The sequence below is a fragment of the Oncorhynchus nerka genome, linkage group LG18, assembly GCF_034236695.1.
Source record: "Oncorhynchus nerka isolate Pitt River linkage group LG18, Oner_Uvic_2.0, whole genome shotgun sequence".
Taxonomy (NCBI): domain Eukaryota; kingdom Metazoa; phylum Chordata; class Actinopteri; order Salmoniformes; family Salmonidae; genus Oncorhynchus; species Oncorhynchus nerka.
The window spans coordinates 80,910,152-80,922,489 of NC_088413.1; the positions used below are offsets into that span (position 1 = coordinate 80,910,152).

The following is a 12,338-nucleotide window of genomic DNA, read 5'->3' on the forward strand; positions in this document are numbered from 1 at the left end:
GGAAACCTTGCACCATCCCAACGAGGAAGCATGGTGGTGGCAGCATCATGCTGTGGGGGGTTGTTTTTCAGCTGCAGGGACTGGGAGACTAGTCAGGATCGAGGGAAAGATGAACAGAGCGCACAGAACCTGAAGACTGGGGTGAAGGTTCACCTTCCAACAGGACAACGACCATAACCACTCAGTGTACAATAATAATGATATAACAAACAATAAAGTAAATGAAAGTTAGGAAACCTGAATAGCTAGAAACTTGAAATGCACACAGTCCGTTTGGCCGTACCAGCGTCTCATCTTACTACAATATTAAAACTTGTCTCCGAGGATATTCTCCTTGTCGGCTTCTTCTCTAACTTTCCTTTTACTTCAATGGAAAAAGGCCTCCATCTTCGTCTCTCTCTCTCAATTCAATTCAAGGGGCTTTATTGGCATGGGAAACATGTGTTAACATTGCCAAAGCAAGTGAGGTAGATAATATACAAAAGTGAAATAAACAATAAAAATTAACAGTTAACATTACACATACAGAAGTTTCAAAACAATAAAGACATTACAAATGTCATATTACGTATATATACAGTGTTTTAACAATGTACAAATGGTTAAAGGACACAAGGGAAAAATAAATAAGCATAAATATGGGTTGTATTTACAATGGTGTTTGTTCTTCACTGGTTGCCCTTTTCTTGTGGCAACAGGTCACAAATCTTGCTGCTGTGATGTCACACTGTGGAATTTCACCCAGTAGATACGGGAGTTTATCAAAATTGGATTTGTTTTCAAATTCTTTGTGGGTCTGTGTAATGAGGGAAATATGTGTCTCTATGGTCATACATTGGGCAGGAGGTTAGGAAGTGCAGCTCAGTTTCCACCTCCATTTAGTGGGCAGTGAGCACATAGCCTGTCTTCTCTTGAGAGCCATGTCTGCCTACGGCGGCCTTTCTCAATAGCAAGGCTATGCTCACTGAGTCTGTACATAGTCAAAGCTTTCCTTAATTTTGGATCAGTCACAGTGGTCAGGTATTCTGCCGCTGTGTACTCTCTGTTTAGGGCCAAATAGCATTCTAGTTTGCTCTGTTTTTTTGTTAATTCTTTCCAATGTGTTAAGTAATTATCTTTTTGTTTTCTCATGATTTGGTTGGGTCTAATTGTGCTGTTGTCCTGGGGCTCTGTAGGGTGTGTTTGTGTTTGTGAACAGAGCCCCAGGACCAGCTTGCTTAGGGGACTCTTCTCCAGGTTCATCTCTTAGTAAGTGATGTCTTTGTTATGGAAGGTTTGGGAATCGCTTCCTTTTAGGTGGTTATATAAATTAATATCTATTTTCTGGATTTTGATCATTCGTGGGATACGGCCTAATTCTGCTCTGCGTGCATTATCTGGTGTTTTAAGTTGTACACAGAGGATATTTTTGCAGAATTCTGCATGCAGAGTCTCAATTTGGTGTTTGTCCCATTTTGTGAAATCTTGGTTGGTGAGCGGACCCCAGACCTCACAACCATAAAGGGCAATGGGCTCTATGACGTATTCAAGTATTTTTAGCCAGATCCTAATTGGTATGTTGAATTTGATGTTCTTTTTGATGGCATAGAATGCCCTTCTTGCCTTGTCTCTCAGATCGTTCACAGCTTTGTGGAAGTTACCTGTGGCGCTGATGTTTAGGCCAAAGTATGTATAGTTTTTTGTGTGCTCTAGGGCAACAGTGTCTAGGTGGAATTTGTATTTGTGGTCCTGGTGACTGGACCTTTTTTGGAACACCATTATTTTGGTGTTACTGAGATTTACTGTCAGGGCCCAGGTCTGACAGAATCTGTGCAGAAGATCTAGGTGCTGCTGTAGGCCCTCCTTGGTTGGTGACAGAAGCACCAGATCATCAGCGAACAGCAGACATTTGACTTCAGGTTCTAGTAGGGTGAGGCCGGATGCTGCAGACTTTTCTAGTGCCCGCGCCAATTCGTTGATATATATGTTAAAGAGGGTGGGGCTTAAGCTGCATCCCTGACTCACCCCACGGCCCCATGGGAAGATATGTGTGTTTTTGCCAATTTTAACCGCACACTTGTTGTTTGTGCGCATGGATTTTATAATGTCGTATGTTTTACCCCCAACACCACTTTCCATCAATTTGTACAGCAGAGCCTCATGCCAGATTGAGTCGAAGGCTTTTTTGAAATCAACAAAGCATGAGAAGACTTTGCCTTGGTTTGTTTGGTTGTCAATTAGGGTGTGCAGGCTGAATACGTGGTCTGTTGTACGGTAATTTGGTAAAAAGCCAATTTGACATTTGCTCAGTACATTGTTTTCATTGAGGAAATGTACGAGTCTGCTGTTAATGATGATGATGTAGAGGATTTTCCCAAGGTTACTGTTGACGCATATCCCATGGTAGTTATTGGGGTCAAATTTGTCTCCACTTTTGTGGATTGGGGTGATCAGTCCTTGGTTCCAAATATTGGGGAAGATGCCAGAGCTAAGAATGATGTTAAAGAGTTTTAGTATAGCCAATTGGAATTTGTTGTCTGTATCTCTATTAACTCTATTCTCTATTCTCTTACCAGCTCTATTCTCTGTGTTTACCAGCTCTATTCTCTGTGTTTACCAGCTCTATTCTCTGTGTTTACCAGCTCTATTCTCTCTGTGTTTACCAGCTCTATTCTCTGTGTTTACCAGCTCTATTCTCTCTGTGTTTACCAGCTCTATTCTCTCTGTGTTTACCAGCTCTATTCTCTGTGTTTACCAGCTCTATTCTCTCTGTGTTTACCAGCTCTATTCTCTCTGTGTTTACCAGCTCTATTCTCTCTGTGTTTACCAGCTCTATTCTCTCTGTGTTTACCAGCTCTATTCTCTGTGTTTACCAGCTCTATTCTCTGTGTTTACCAGCTCTATTCTCTGTGTTTACCAGCTCTATTCTCTATGTTTACCAGCTCTATTCTCTGTGTTTACCAGCTCTATTCTCTGTGTTTACCAGCTCTATTCTCTATCTCTCTGTGTTTACCAGCTCTATTCTCTATCTGTCTGTGTTTACCAGCTCTATTCTCTGTGTTTACCAGCTCTATTCTCTATCTGTCTGTGTTTACCAGCTCTATTCTCTGTGTTTACCAGCTCTATCTCTCTGTGTTTACCAGCTCTATTCTCTGTGTTTACCAGCTCTATTGTCTGTTTACCAGCTCCATTCTCTATTCTCTGTGTTTACCAGCTCTATTCTCTGTGTTTACCAGCTCTATTCTCTGTGTTTACCAGCTCTATCTCTCTGTGTTTACCAGCTCTATCTCTCTGTGTTTACCAGCTCTATTCTCTCTGTGTTTACCAGCTCTATCTCTCTGTGTTTACCAGCTCTATTCTCTGTGTTTACCAGCTCTATTCTCTGTGTTTACCAGCTCTATTCTCTGTGTTTACCAGCTCTATTCTCTGTGTTTACCAGCTCTATTCTCTGTGTTTACCAGCTCTATTCTCTCTGTGTTTACCAGCTCTATTCTCTCTGTGTTTACCAGCTCTATTCTCTCTGTGTTTACCAGCTCTATTCTCTCTGTGTTTACCAGCTCTATTCTCTCTGTGTTTACCAGCTCTATTCTCTCTGTGTTTACCAGCTCTATTCTCTGTGTTTACCAGCTCTATTCTCTCTGTGTTTACCAGCTCTATTCTCTCTGTGTTTACCAGCTCTATTCTCTGTGTTTACCAGCTCTATTCTCTCTGTGTTTACCAGCTCTATTCTCTATGCTCTGTGTTTACCAGCAGGTAGCTGGAATCAGGTGATTACGGTTGTAATCTGGTTTTAGTGACGTCATTTGCCAGCTGGGTCGTTAAACATGCAGTCATAAAGTCCCCTCTTCTTATCTCTCTCTTCCCCTCTCCATTTCCCTCTTTTCCCTCTCTCCATTTCCCTCTTTTCCCTCTCTCCATTTCCCTCTTTTCCCTCTCTCCATTTCTCTCTGTTCCCTCTCTTCATTTCTCTCTGTTCCATCTCTCCATTTCTCTCTTTTCCCTCTCTCCATTTCTCTCTGTTCCATCTCTCCATTTCTCTCTTTTCCCTCTCTCCATTTCTCTTTTCCCTCTCTCCATTTCTCTCTCTTTCCCTCTCTCCATTTCTCTCTCTTTCCCTCTCTCCATTTCTCTCTCTCTTTCCCTCTCTCCATTTCTCTCTCTCTTTCCCTCTCTCCATTTCTCTCTCTTTCCCTCTCTCCATTTCTCTCTCTTTCTCTCTCTCTTTTCCCTCTCTCCATTTCTCTCTCTCTTTTCCCTCTCTCCATTTCTCTCTCTTTTCCCTCTCTCCATTTCTCTCTCTCTTTTCCCTCTCGCCATTTCTCTCTCTTTTCCCTCTCGCCATTTCTCTCTCTTTTCCCTCTCTCCATTTCTCTCTCTTTTCCCTCTCTCCATTTCTCTCTCTCTGTTCCCTCTCTCCATTTCTCTCTCTCTGTTCCCTCTCTCCATTTCTCTCTCTCTGTTCCCTCTCTCCATTTCTCTCTCTCTGTTCCCTCTCTCCATTTCTCTCTCTCTGTTCCCTCTCTCCATTTCTCTCTCTCTGTTCCCTCTCTCCATTTCTCTCTCTCTGTTCCCTCTCTCCATTTCTCTCTCTCTGTTCCCTCTCTCCATTTCTCTCTCTCTGTTCCCTCTCTCCATTTCTCTCTCTCTGTTCCCTCTCTCCATTTCTCTCTCTCTGTTCCCTCTCTCCATTTCTCTCTCTCTGTTCCCTCTCTCCATTTCTCTCTCTCCGTTCCCTCTCTCTGTTCCCTCTCTCCATTTCTCTCTCTCTGTTCCCTCTCTCCATTTCTCTCTCTCTGTTCCCTCTCTCCATTTCTCTCTCTCTGTTCCTTCTCTCCATTTCTCTCTCTCTGTTCCCTCTCTCCATTTCTCTCTCTCTGTTCCCTCCTTTACAGGGTTGGAGCGTTGATGATAACAGTGGCAGGTCTGAAGCTGCTTCGTTCCTCCTACAGCAGCCCCACCTACCAGTACATCACAGTACTCTTCACCGTCCTCTTCTTCACCTTCGACTACCGCAACCTATCAGAGACCCTGCTGCTAGACCTCTTCCTCATGTCCATCGTTTTCAGCAAGGTGAGTGGAACTAAGGGAGCTGATAGTCCATTACTAGTCCATTATAGAGGTCTGTCTCAGTGGACTAATCCATTGTGGAGGTCTGTCTCAGTGGACTAATCCATTGTGGAGGTCTGTCTCAGTGGACTAATCCATTGTGGAGGTCTGTCTCAGTGGACTAATCCATTGTGGAGGTCTGTCTCAGTGGACTAATCCATTGTAGAGGCCCGTCTCAGTGGACTAATCCATTGTGGAGGTCTGTCTCAGTGGACTAATCCATTGTGGAGGTCTGTCTCAGTGGACTAATCCATTATAGAGGCCTGTCTCAGTGGACTAATCCATTGTGGAGGTCTGTCTCAGTGGACTAATCCATTATAGAGGCCTGTCTCAGTGGACTAATCCATTATAGAGGCCTGTCTCAGTGGACTAATCCATTATAGAGGTCTGTCTCAGTGGACTAATCCATTATGGAGGCCTGTCTCAGTTGACTAATCCATTATGGAGGCCCGTCTCAGTGGACTAAACCATTGTGGAGGCCCGTCTCAGTGGACTAAACCATTGTGGAGGACGCGGGGATGACACATCAGTATCACCAGCAGTAAATTTACCGTTACCATCATTTCTAATCTACAATGTTTGTTTGGTTTCGGTTCATTTCTGTTAATTCATTCAGTATATCATTATTATTCCAGTCTTACCGTTGTCATTGTAGGAGTGGACACGTTGTTTACACAGCGAACAACCTAGGCTACGCTTGTGAGGAAATAGTTTCGGTTCATTTCATTCCATTTATTCATTGCCTTTTTGTTTGGAGTGCCCCTGTCAACCCGTGTCGGGACACTAGTCTACCCGTGTCGGGACACTAGTCTACCCAGTCTACCCGTGTCGGGACACTAGTCTACCCGTGTCGGGACACTAGTCTACCCGTGTCGGGACACTAGTCTACCCGTGTCGGGACACTAGTCTACCCGTGTCGGGACACTAGTCTACCCGTGTCGGGACACTAGTCTACCCGTGCCGGGACACTAGTCTACCCGTGCCGGGACACTAGTCTACCCGTGCCGGGACACTAGTCTACCCGTGCCGGGACACTAGTCTACCCGTGCCGGGACACTAGTCTACCCGTGCCGGGACACTAGTCTACCCGTGCCGGGACACTAGTCTACCCGTGCCGGGACACTAGTCTACCCGTGCCGGGACACTAGTCTACCCGTGCCGGGACACTAGTCTACCCGTGCCGGGACACTAGTCTACCCGTGCCGGGACACTAGTCTACCCGTGCCGGGACACTAGTCTACCCGTGCCGGGACACTAGTCTACCCGTGCCGGGACACTAGTCTACCCGTGCCGGGACACTAGTCTACCAGGCCTGTGTGCAAATGGAGACCTATAAATGTGCCCATTTGGGGATCTGATAGTATTTCTGATTGTCTTAAACTCATCACTGTGGAACTTCTCAGTCATTTTTTTCATCGCCTCAAACAGCAAGTAAACAAAGTGTTTTTTTACATCCATTGAGAGTGACAATAGTTCCTCCAACGTGGCCTATTTGAAAAACATTTCCAGCTCTCTCCCTTTCGATAACCACTCAGCATGAAAGGAAAACGATGTCGTGCTCTGAAACGTCATGAAATAGGCCTACCCAAATAGCCTACAGCCGTGTCAGTCTGTCCAGAGTTCACTGACCCAAATAGCCTACAGCCGTGTCTGTCTGTCCAGAGCTCACTGACCCAAATAGCCTACAGCCGTGTCTGTCTGTCCAGAGCTCACTGACCCAAATAGCCTACAGCCGTGTCTGTCAGTCTGTCCAGAGCTCACTGGCCCAAATAGCCTACAGCCGTGTCTGTCAGTCTGTCCAGAGCTCACTGGCCCAAATAGCCTACAGCCGTGTCTGTCTGTCCAGAACTCACTGGCCCAGGTAACTCTTGAGGGCTCAGAACATTTGATACAATGTTTCCAGTTTTCTAGCATGAGCTTTGGCTGGACTAGGTTGATAGTTGATACAATGTTTCCAGTTTTCTAGCATGAGCTTTGGCTGGACTAGGTTGATAGTTTCAGTTTTCTAGCATGAGCTTTGGCTGGACTAGGTTGATAGTTGATACAATGTTTCCAGTTTTCTAGCATGAGCTTTGGCTGGACTAAGTTGATAGTTGATACAATGTTTCCAGTTTTCTAGTATGAGCTTTGGCTGGACTAAGTTGATAGTTGATACAATGTTTCCAGTTTTCTAGCATGAGCTTTGGCTGGACTAAGTTGATAGTTGATACAATGTTTCCAGTTTTCTAGCATGAGCTTTGGCTGGACTAGGTTGATAGTTGATACAATGTTTCCAGTTTTCTAGCATGAGCTTTGGCTGGACTAGGTTGATAGTTGATACAATGTTTCCAGTTTTCTAGCATGAGCTTTGGCTGGACTAGGTTGATAGTTGATACAATGTTTCCAGTTTTCTAGCATGAGCTTTGGCTGGACTAAGTTGATAGTTGATACAATGTTTCCAGTTTTCTAGCATGAGCTTTGGCTGGACTAAGTTGGTAGTTGATACAATGTTTCCAGTTTTCTAGCATGAGCTTTGTCTGGACTAAGTTGATAGTTGATACAATGTTTCCAGTTTTCTAGCATGAGCTTTGGCTGGACTAGGTTGATAGTTGATACAATGTTTCCAGTTTTCTAGCATGAGCTTTGGCTGGACTAGGTTGATAGTTGATACAATGTTTCCAGTTTTCTAGCATGAGCTTTGGCTGGACTAAGTTGATAGTTGATACAATGTTTCCAGTTTTCTAGTATGAGCTTTGGCTGGACTAAGTTGATAGTTGATACAATGTTTCCAGTTTTCTAGCATGAGCTTTGGCTGGACTAAGTTGATAGTTGATACAATGTTTCCAGTTTTCTAGCATGAGCTTTGGCTGGACTAGGTTGATAGTTGATACAATGTTTCCAGTTTTCTAGCATGAGCTTTGGCTGGACTAGGTTGATAGTTGATACAATGTTTCCAGTTTTCTAGCATGAGCTTTGGCTGGACTAGGTTGATAGTTGATACAATGTTTCCAGTTCCTTCCAGACAGGCCATGTGTAGCCAGTGTTATTTATAGGATCATTATTTTCAGCAGGAGATTGTCTACCTGCAGGCTGCCATGTTTTTATTTGTTGGCTTTTATGTCGACTATTTTTACATCGTTGGTAACGGAAGATACTTTTTGATTCATATCATTTTGATTTAATATTGATGAACCACATGACATTGATTTTGACATACGAAGACCTTTATTATAAATTAGATGAAACTGTTCCACGAAAATGTGCAGATGAAAATCATTACTGACACGCAGATCAGTAGAGATGGTAGGATGACTTGGCACTCAAATGGATCAGTAGACATGGTAGGATAACTTGGCACTCCGAATGGAACAGTAGAAATGGTAGGATGACTTGGCACTCAAATGGATCAGTAGAAATGGTAGGATGACTTGGCACTCAAATCGATCAGTAGACATGGTAGGATAACTTGGCACTCCAAATGGAACAGTAGAAATGGTAGGATGACTTGGCACTCAAATGGAATGGTAGGATGACTTGGCACTCCAAATGGAATGGTAGGATGACTTGGCACTCCAAATGGATCAGTAGAAATGGTAGGATGACTTGGCACTCCAAATGGATCAGTAGAAATGGTAGGATGACTTGGCACTCCAAATGGATCAGTAGAAATGGTAGGATGACTTGGCACTCCAAATGGAACAGTAGAAATGATAGGATGACTTGGCACTCCAAATGGAATGGTAGGATGACTTGGCACTCCAAATGGATCAGTAGAAATAGTAGGATGACTTGGCACTCCAAATGGAACAGTAGAAATGGTAGGATGACTTGGCACTCCAAATGGAATGGTAGGATGACTTGGCACTCCAAATGGATCAGTAGAAATAGTAGGATGACTTGGCACTCCAAATGGAACAGTAGAAATGGTAGGATGACTTGGCACTCCAAATGGAACAGTAGAAATAGTAGGATAACTTGGCACTCCAAATGGAACAGTAGAAATGGTAGGATGACTTGGCACTCCAAATGAAATGGTAGGATGACTTGGCACTCCAAATGGATCAGTAGAAATAGTAGGATGACTTGGCACTCCAAATGGATCAGTAGAAATAGTAGGATAACTTGGCACTCCAAATGGAATGGTAGGATGACTTGGCACTCCAAATGGATCAGTAGAAATAGTAGGATAACTTGGCACTCCAAATGGATCAGTAGAAATAGTAGGATGACTTGGCACTCCAAATGGATCAGTAGAAATAGTAGGATGACTTGGCACTCCAAATGGAACAGTAGAAATGGTAGGATGACTTGGCACTCCAAATGGAATGGTAGGATGACTTGGCACTCCAAATGGATCAGTAGAAATAGTAGGATGACTTGGCACTCCAAATGGAACAGTAGAAATAGTAGGATGACTTGGCACTCCAAATGGAACAGTAGAAATAGTAGGATGACTTGGCACTCCAAATGGAAAAGGTTAGGATGAGCCTGTTTGGCACTCAGGAACAAAATGGGAATCTGGAAGGCCTGCAGAACAGAAATAGTAGGAGGACTTTTTCTGCCAAATGGATCTCAGTAGTAATTTCTGTGTCTTCATTTTGTATATCTGTGCACTTAAAATGGAACAGTAGAAATAGTAGGATGACTTGGCATCCAAATGGAACAGTTTTCTTTTTTTAGTAGGATGACTTGGGCACTCCTGGTTCTGCTGGTTCAGTTACGCTGGTTCAGACCGCTGGTAGGTATGACTTGGGTACCTCTGGTCCAATGGTTCAGTACCTCTGAAATAGTAGGATCAGTACCTCTGGCCCAGCATGGCCCAAATGGAACAGCTGGCCCAAATAGTAGGACCTCTGGAGCTTGGCACCTCTGGCCCAGCAAGGATACCTCTGGCCCAGTATGGTTCCACCTCTGGCCCAGTATGGTTCAGTGACCGCTGGCCCAGCATGGTTACCTCTGGCCCAGCATGGTCCGGAACAAATCAGGCCCAGCATGGTTCGAGTACCTCTGGCCCAGTATGGTTCAGGACCTCTGGCCCAGCATGGCCCAGTGGAAGTTTTTTCTGCTGGCCCAGTATGGTATTGATCTCTGGCCCAGTATGGTTTACCGCTGGCCCAGCATTCCGGTACCTCTGTCTTCATTTTGTATATCTGCCCAGCATGGTAAAGCTCTGGCCCAGTATGGTTCAGTACCTCTGGTTACATATAGTATGGTTTTTTTCTTGTTTTTTTTCTGCTTTGCCCAGTATGGTTCAGTACCTCTGGCCCAGCATGGCCCAGCTGGTTCTGCTGGCCCAGTATGGAAGTTCTGGCCCAGTATTTTTCTGCTGGCCCAGTATGGCACCGCTGGCCCAGTATGGTTCGTACCGCTGGCCCAGCATGGCCCAGTGTGGTCCGGTACCGCTGGCCCAGTATGGTACCGCTGGCCCAGTGCTTCGGTACCGCTGGCCCAGTATGGTTCAGCTGGCCCAGTATGGTTCAGTACGCTCTGGCCCAGTATGGCCCAGCATGGTCGGTACCTCTGGCCCAGCATGGTCCGGTACCTCTGGCCCAGCATGGTACCGCTGGCCCAGCATGGTCCAGTACCGCTGGCCCAGCATGGTCCGGCACCTCTGGCCCAGCATGGTTCGGTACCGCTGGCCCAGTATGGTTCGGTACCTCTGGCCCAGTATGGTTCAGTACCGCTGGCCCAGTATGGTTCAGTACCTCTGGCCCAGTATGGTTCGGCACCGCTGGCCCAGCATGGTCGGTACCGCTGGCCCAGCATGGTCGGTACCGCTGGCCCACCTCTGGCCCAGCCGGTACCTCTGGCCCAGCATGGTTCGGTACCTCTGGCCCAGTATGGTTCGGTACCGCTGGCCCAGTATGGTGGCTGGCCCAGTATGGTTCGGTACCTCTGGCCAGCATGGTATGGTCGGTACCGCTGGCCCAGCATATGGTCCGGTACCGCTGGCCCAGTATGGTCCGGTACCGCTGGCCCAGCATGGTTCGGTACCGCTGGCCCAGTATGGTTCGGTACCGCTGGCCCAGTATGGTCAGTACCGCTGGCCCAGTATACCGCTGGCCCAGTATGGCCCACTGGCCCAGTGTGGTCCGGTACCGCTGGCCCAGTATGGTCCGGTACCGCTGGCCCAGCATGGTTCGGCACCGCTGGCCCAGCATGGTTCGGTACCGCTGGCCCAGCATGGTTCGGGTACCGCTGGCCCAGCATGGTTCGGTACCGCTGGCCCAGTATGGTACCGCTGGCCCGGTACCGCTGGCCCAGTATGGTTCGGTACCGCTGGCCCAGTACCGCTGGCCCAGTATGGTTCGGTACCGCTGGCCCAGCATGGTTCGGTACCGCTGGCCCAGTATGGTTCGGTACCTCTGGCCCAGCATGGTTCGGTACCGCTGGCCCAGCATGGTTCGGTACCGCTGGCCCAGTATGGTTCGGTACCGCTGGCCCAGCATGGTCGGTACCTCTGGCCCAGCATGGTTCGGTACCTCTGGCCCAGTATGGTTCGGTACCGCTGGCCCAGTACCGCTGGCCCAGTATGGTTCGGTACCGCTGGCCCAGCATGGTTCGGTACCGCTGGCCCAGTATGGTTCGGTACCGCTGGCCCAGTATGGTTCGGTACCGCTGGCCCAGTATGGTCCGGTACCGCTGGCCCAGTATGGTTCGGTACCGCTGGCCCAGTATGGTCCGGTACCGCTGGCCCAGTATGGTTCGGTACCGCTGGCCCAGTATGGTGGCCCGGTACCGCTGGCCCAGTATGGTTCGGTACCGCTGGCCCAGTATGGTTCGGTACCGCTGGCCCAGCATGGTCCGGTACCGCTGGCCCAGCCCATGGTTCGGTACCGCTGGCCCAGCATGGTTCAGTATGGGGGTACCGCTGGTCCAGCCCAGCATGGTTCGGTACCGCTGGCCCAGTATGGTTCAGTACCGCTGGCCCAGTATGGTTCGGTACCGCTGGCCCAGTATGGTTGGGGTACCGCTGGCCCAGTATGGTTCGGTACCTCTGGCCCAGCATGGCACCTCTGGCCCAGCATGGTCGGTACCTCTGGCCCAGCATGGTTCGGGCCGCTGGCCCAGTATGGTTCGGTACCGCTGGCCCAGCCAGTACCGCTGGCCCAGTATGGTTCGGTACCTCTGGCCCAGCATGGTTCGGTACCTCTGGCCCAGCATGGTTCGGTACCTCTGGCCCAGTATGGTTCGGTACCGCTGTACCGCTGGCCCAGCATGGTTCATGGTCGGTACCGCTGGCCCAGCATGGCCCGGTACCGCTGGCCCAGCAC

At 47.5% G+C, this 12,338-nt stretch overlaps 1 protein-coding gene across 1 annotated transcript in view; it reads left to right on the top strand.

Moving 5' to 3' along the window:
- pcnx1 (pecanex 1) overlaps positions 1–12,338 on the top strand; it is a 129,260-nt gene that overhangs the window by 66,202 nt on the left and 50,720 nt on the right. The window contains 1 exon segment of the mRNA XM_065004398.1: positions 4,872–5,049. Within this exon segment, the coding sequence (XP_064860470.1) occupies positions 4,872–5,049 (178 nt within the window).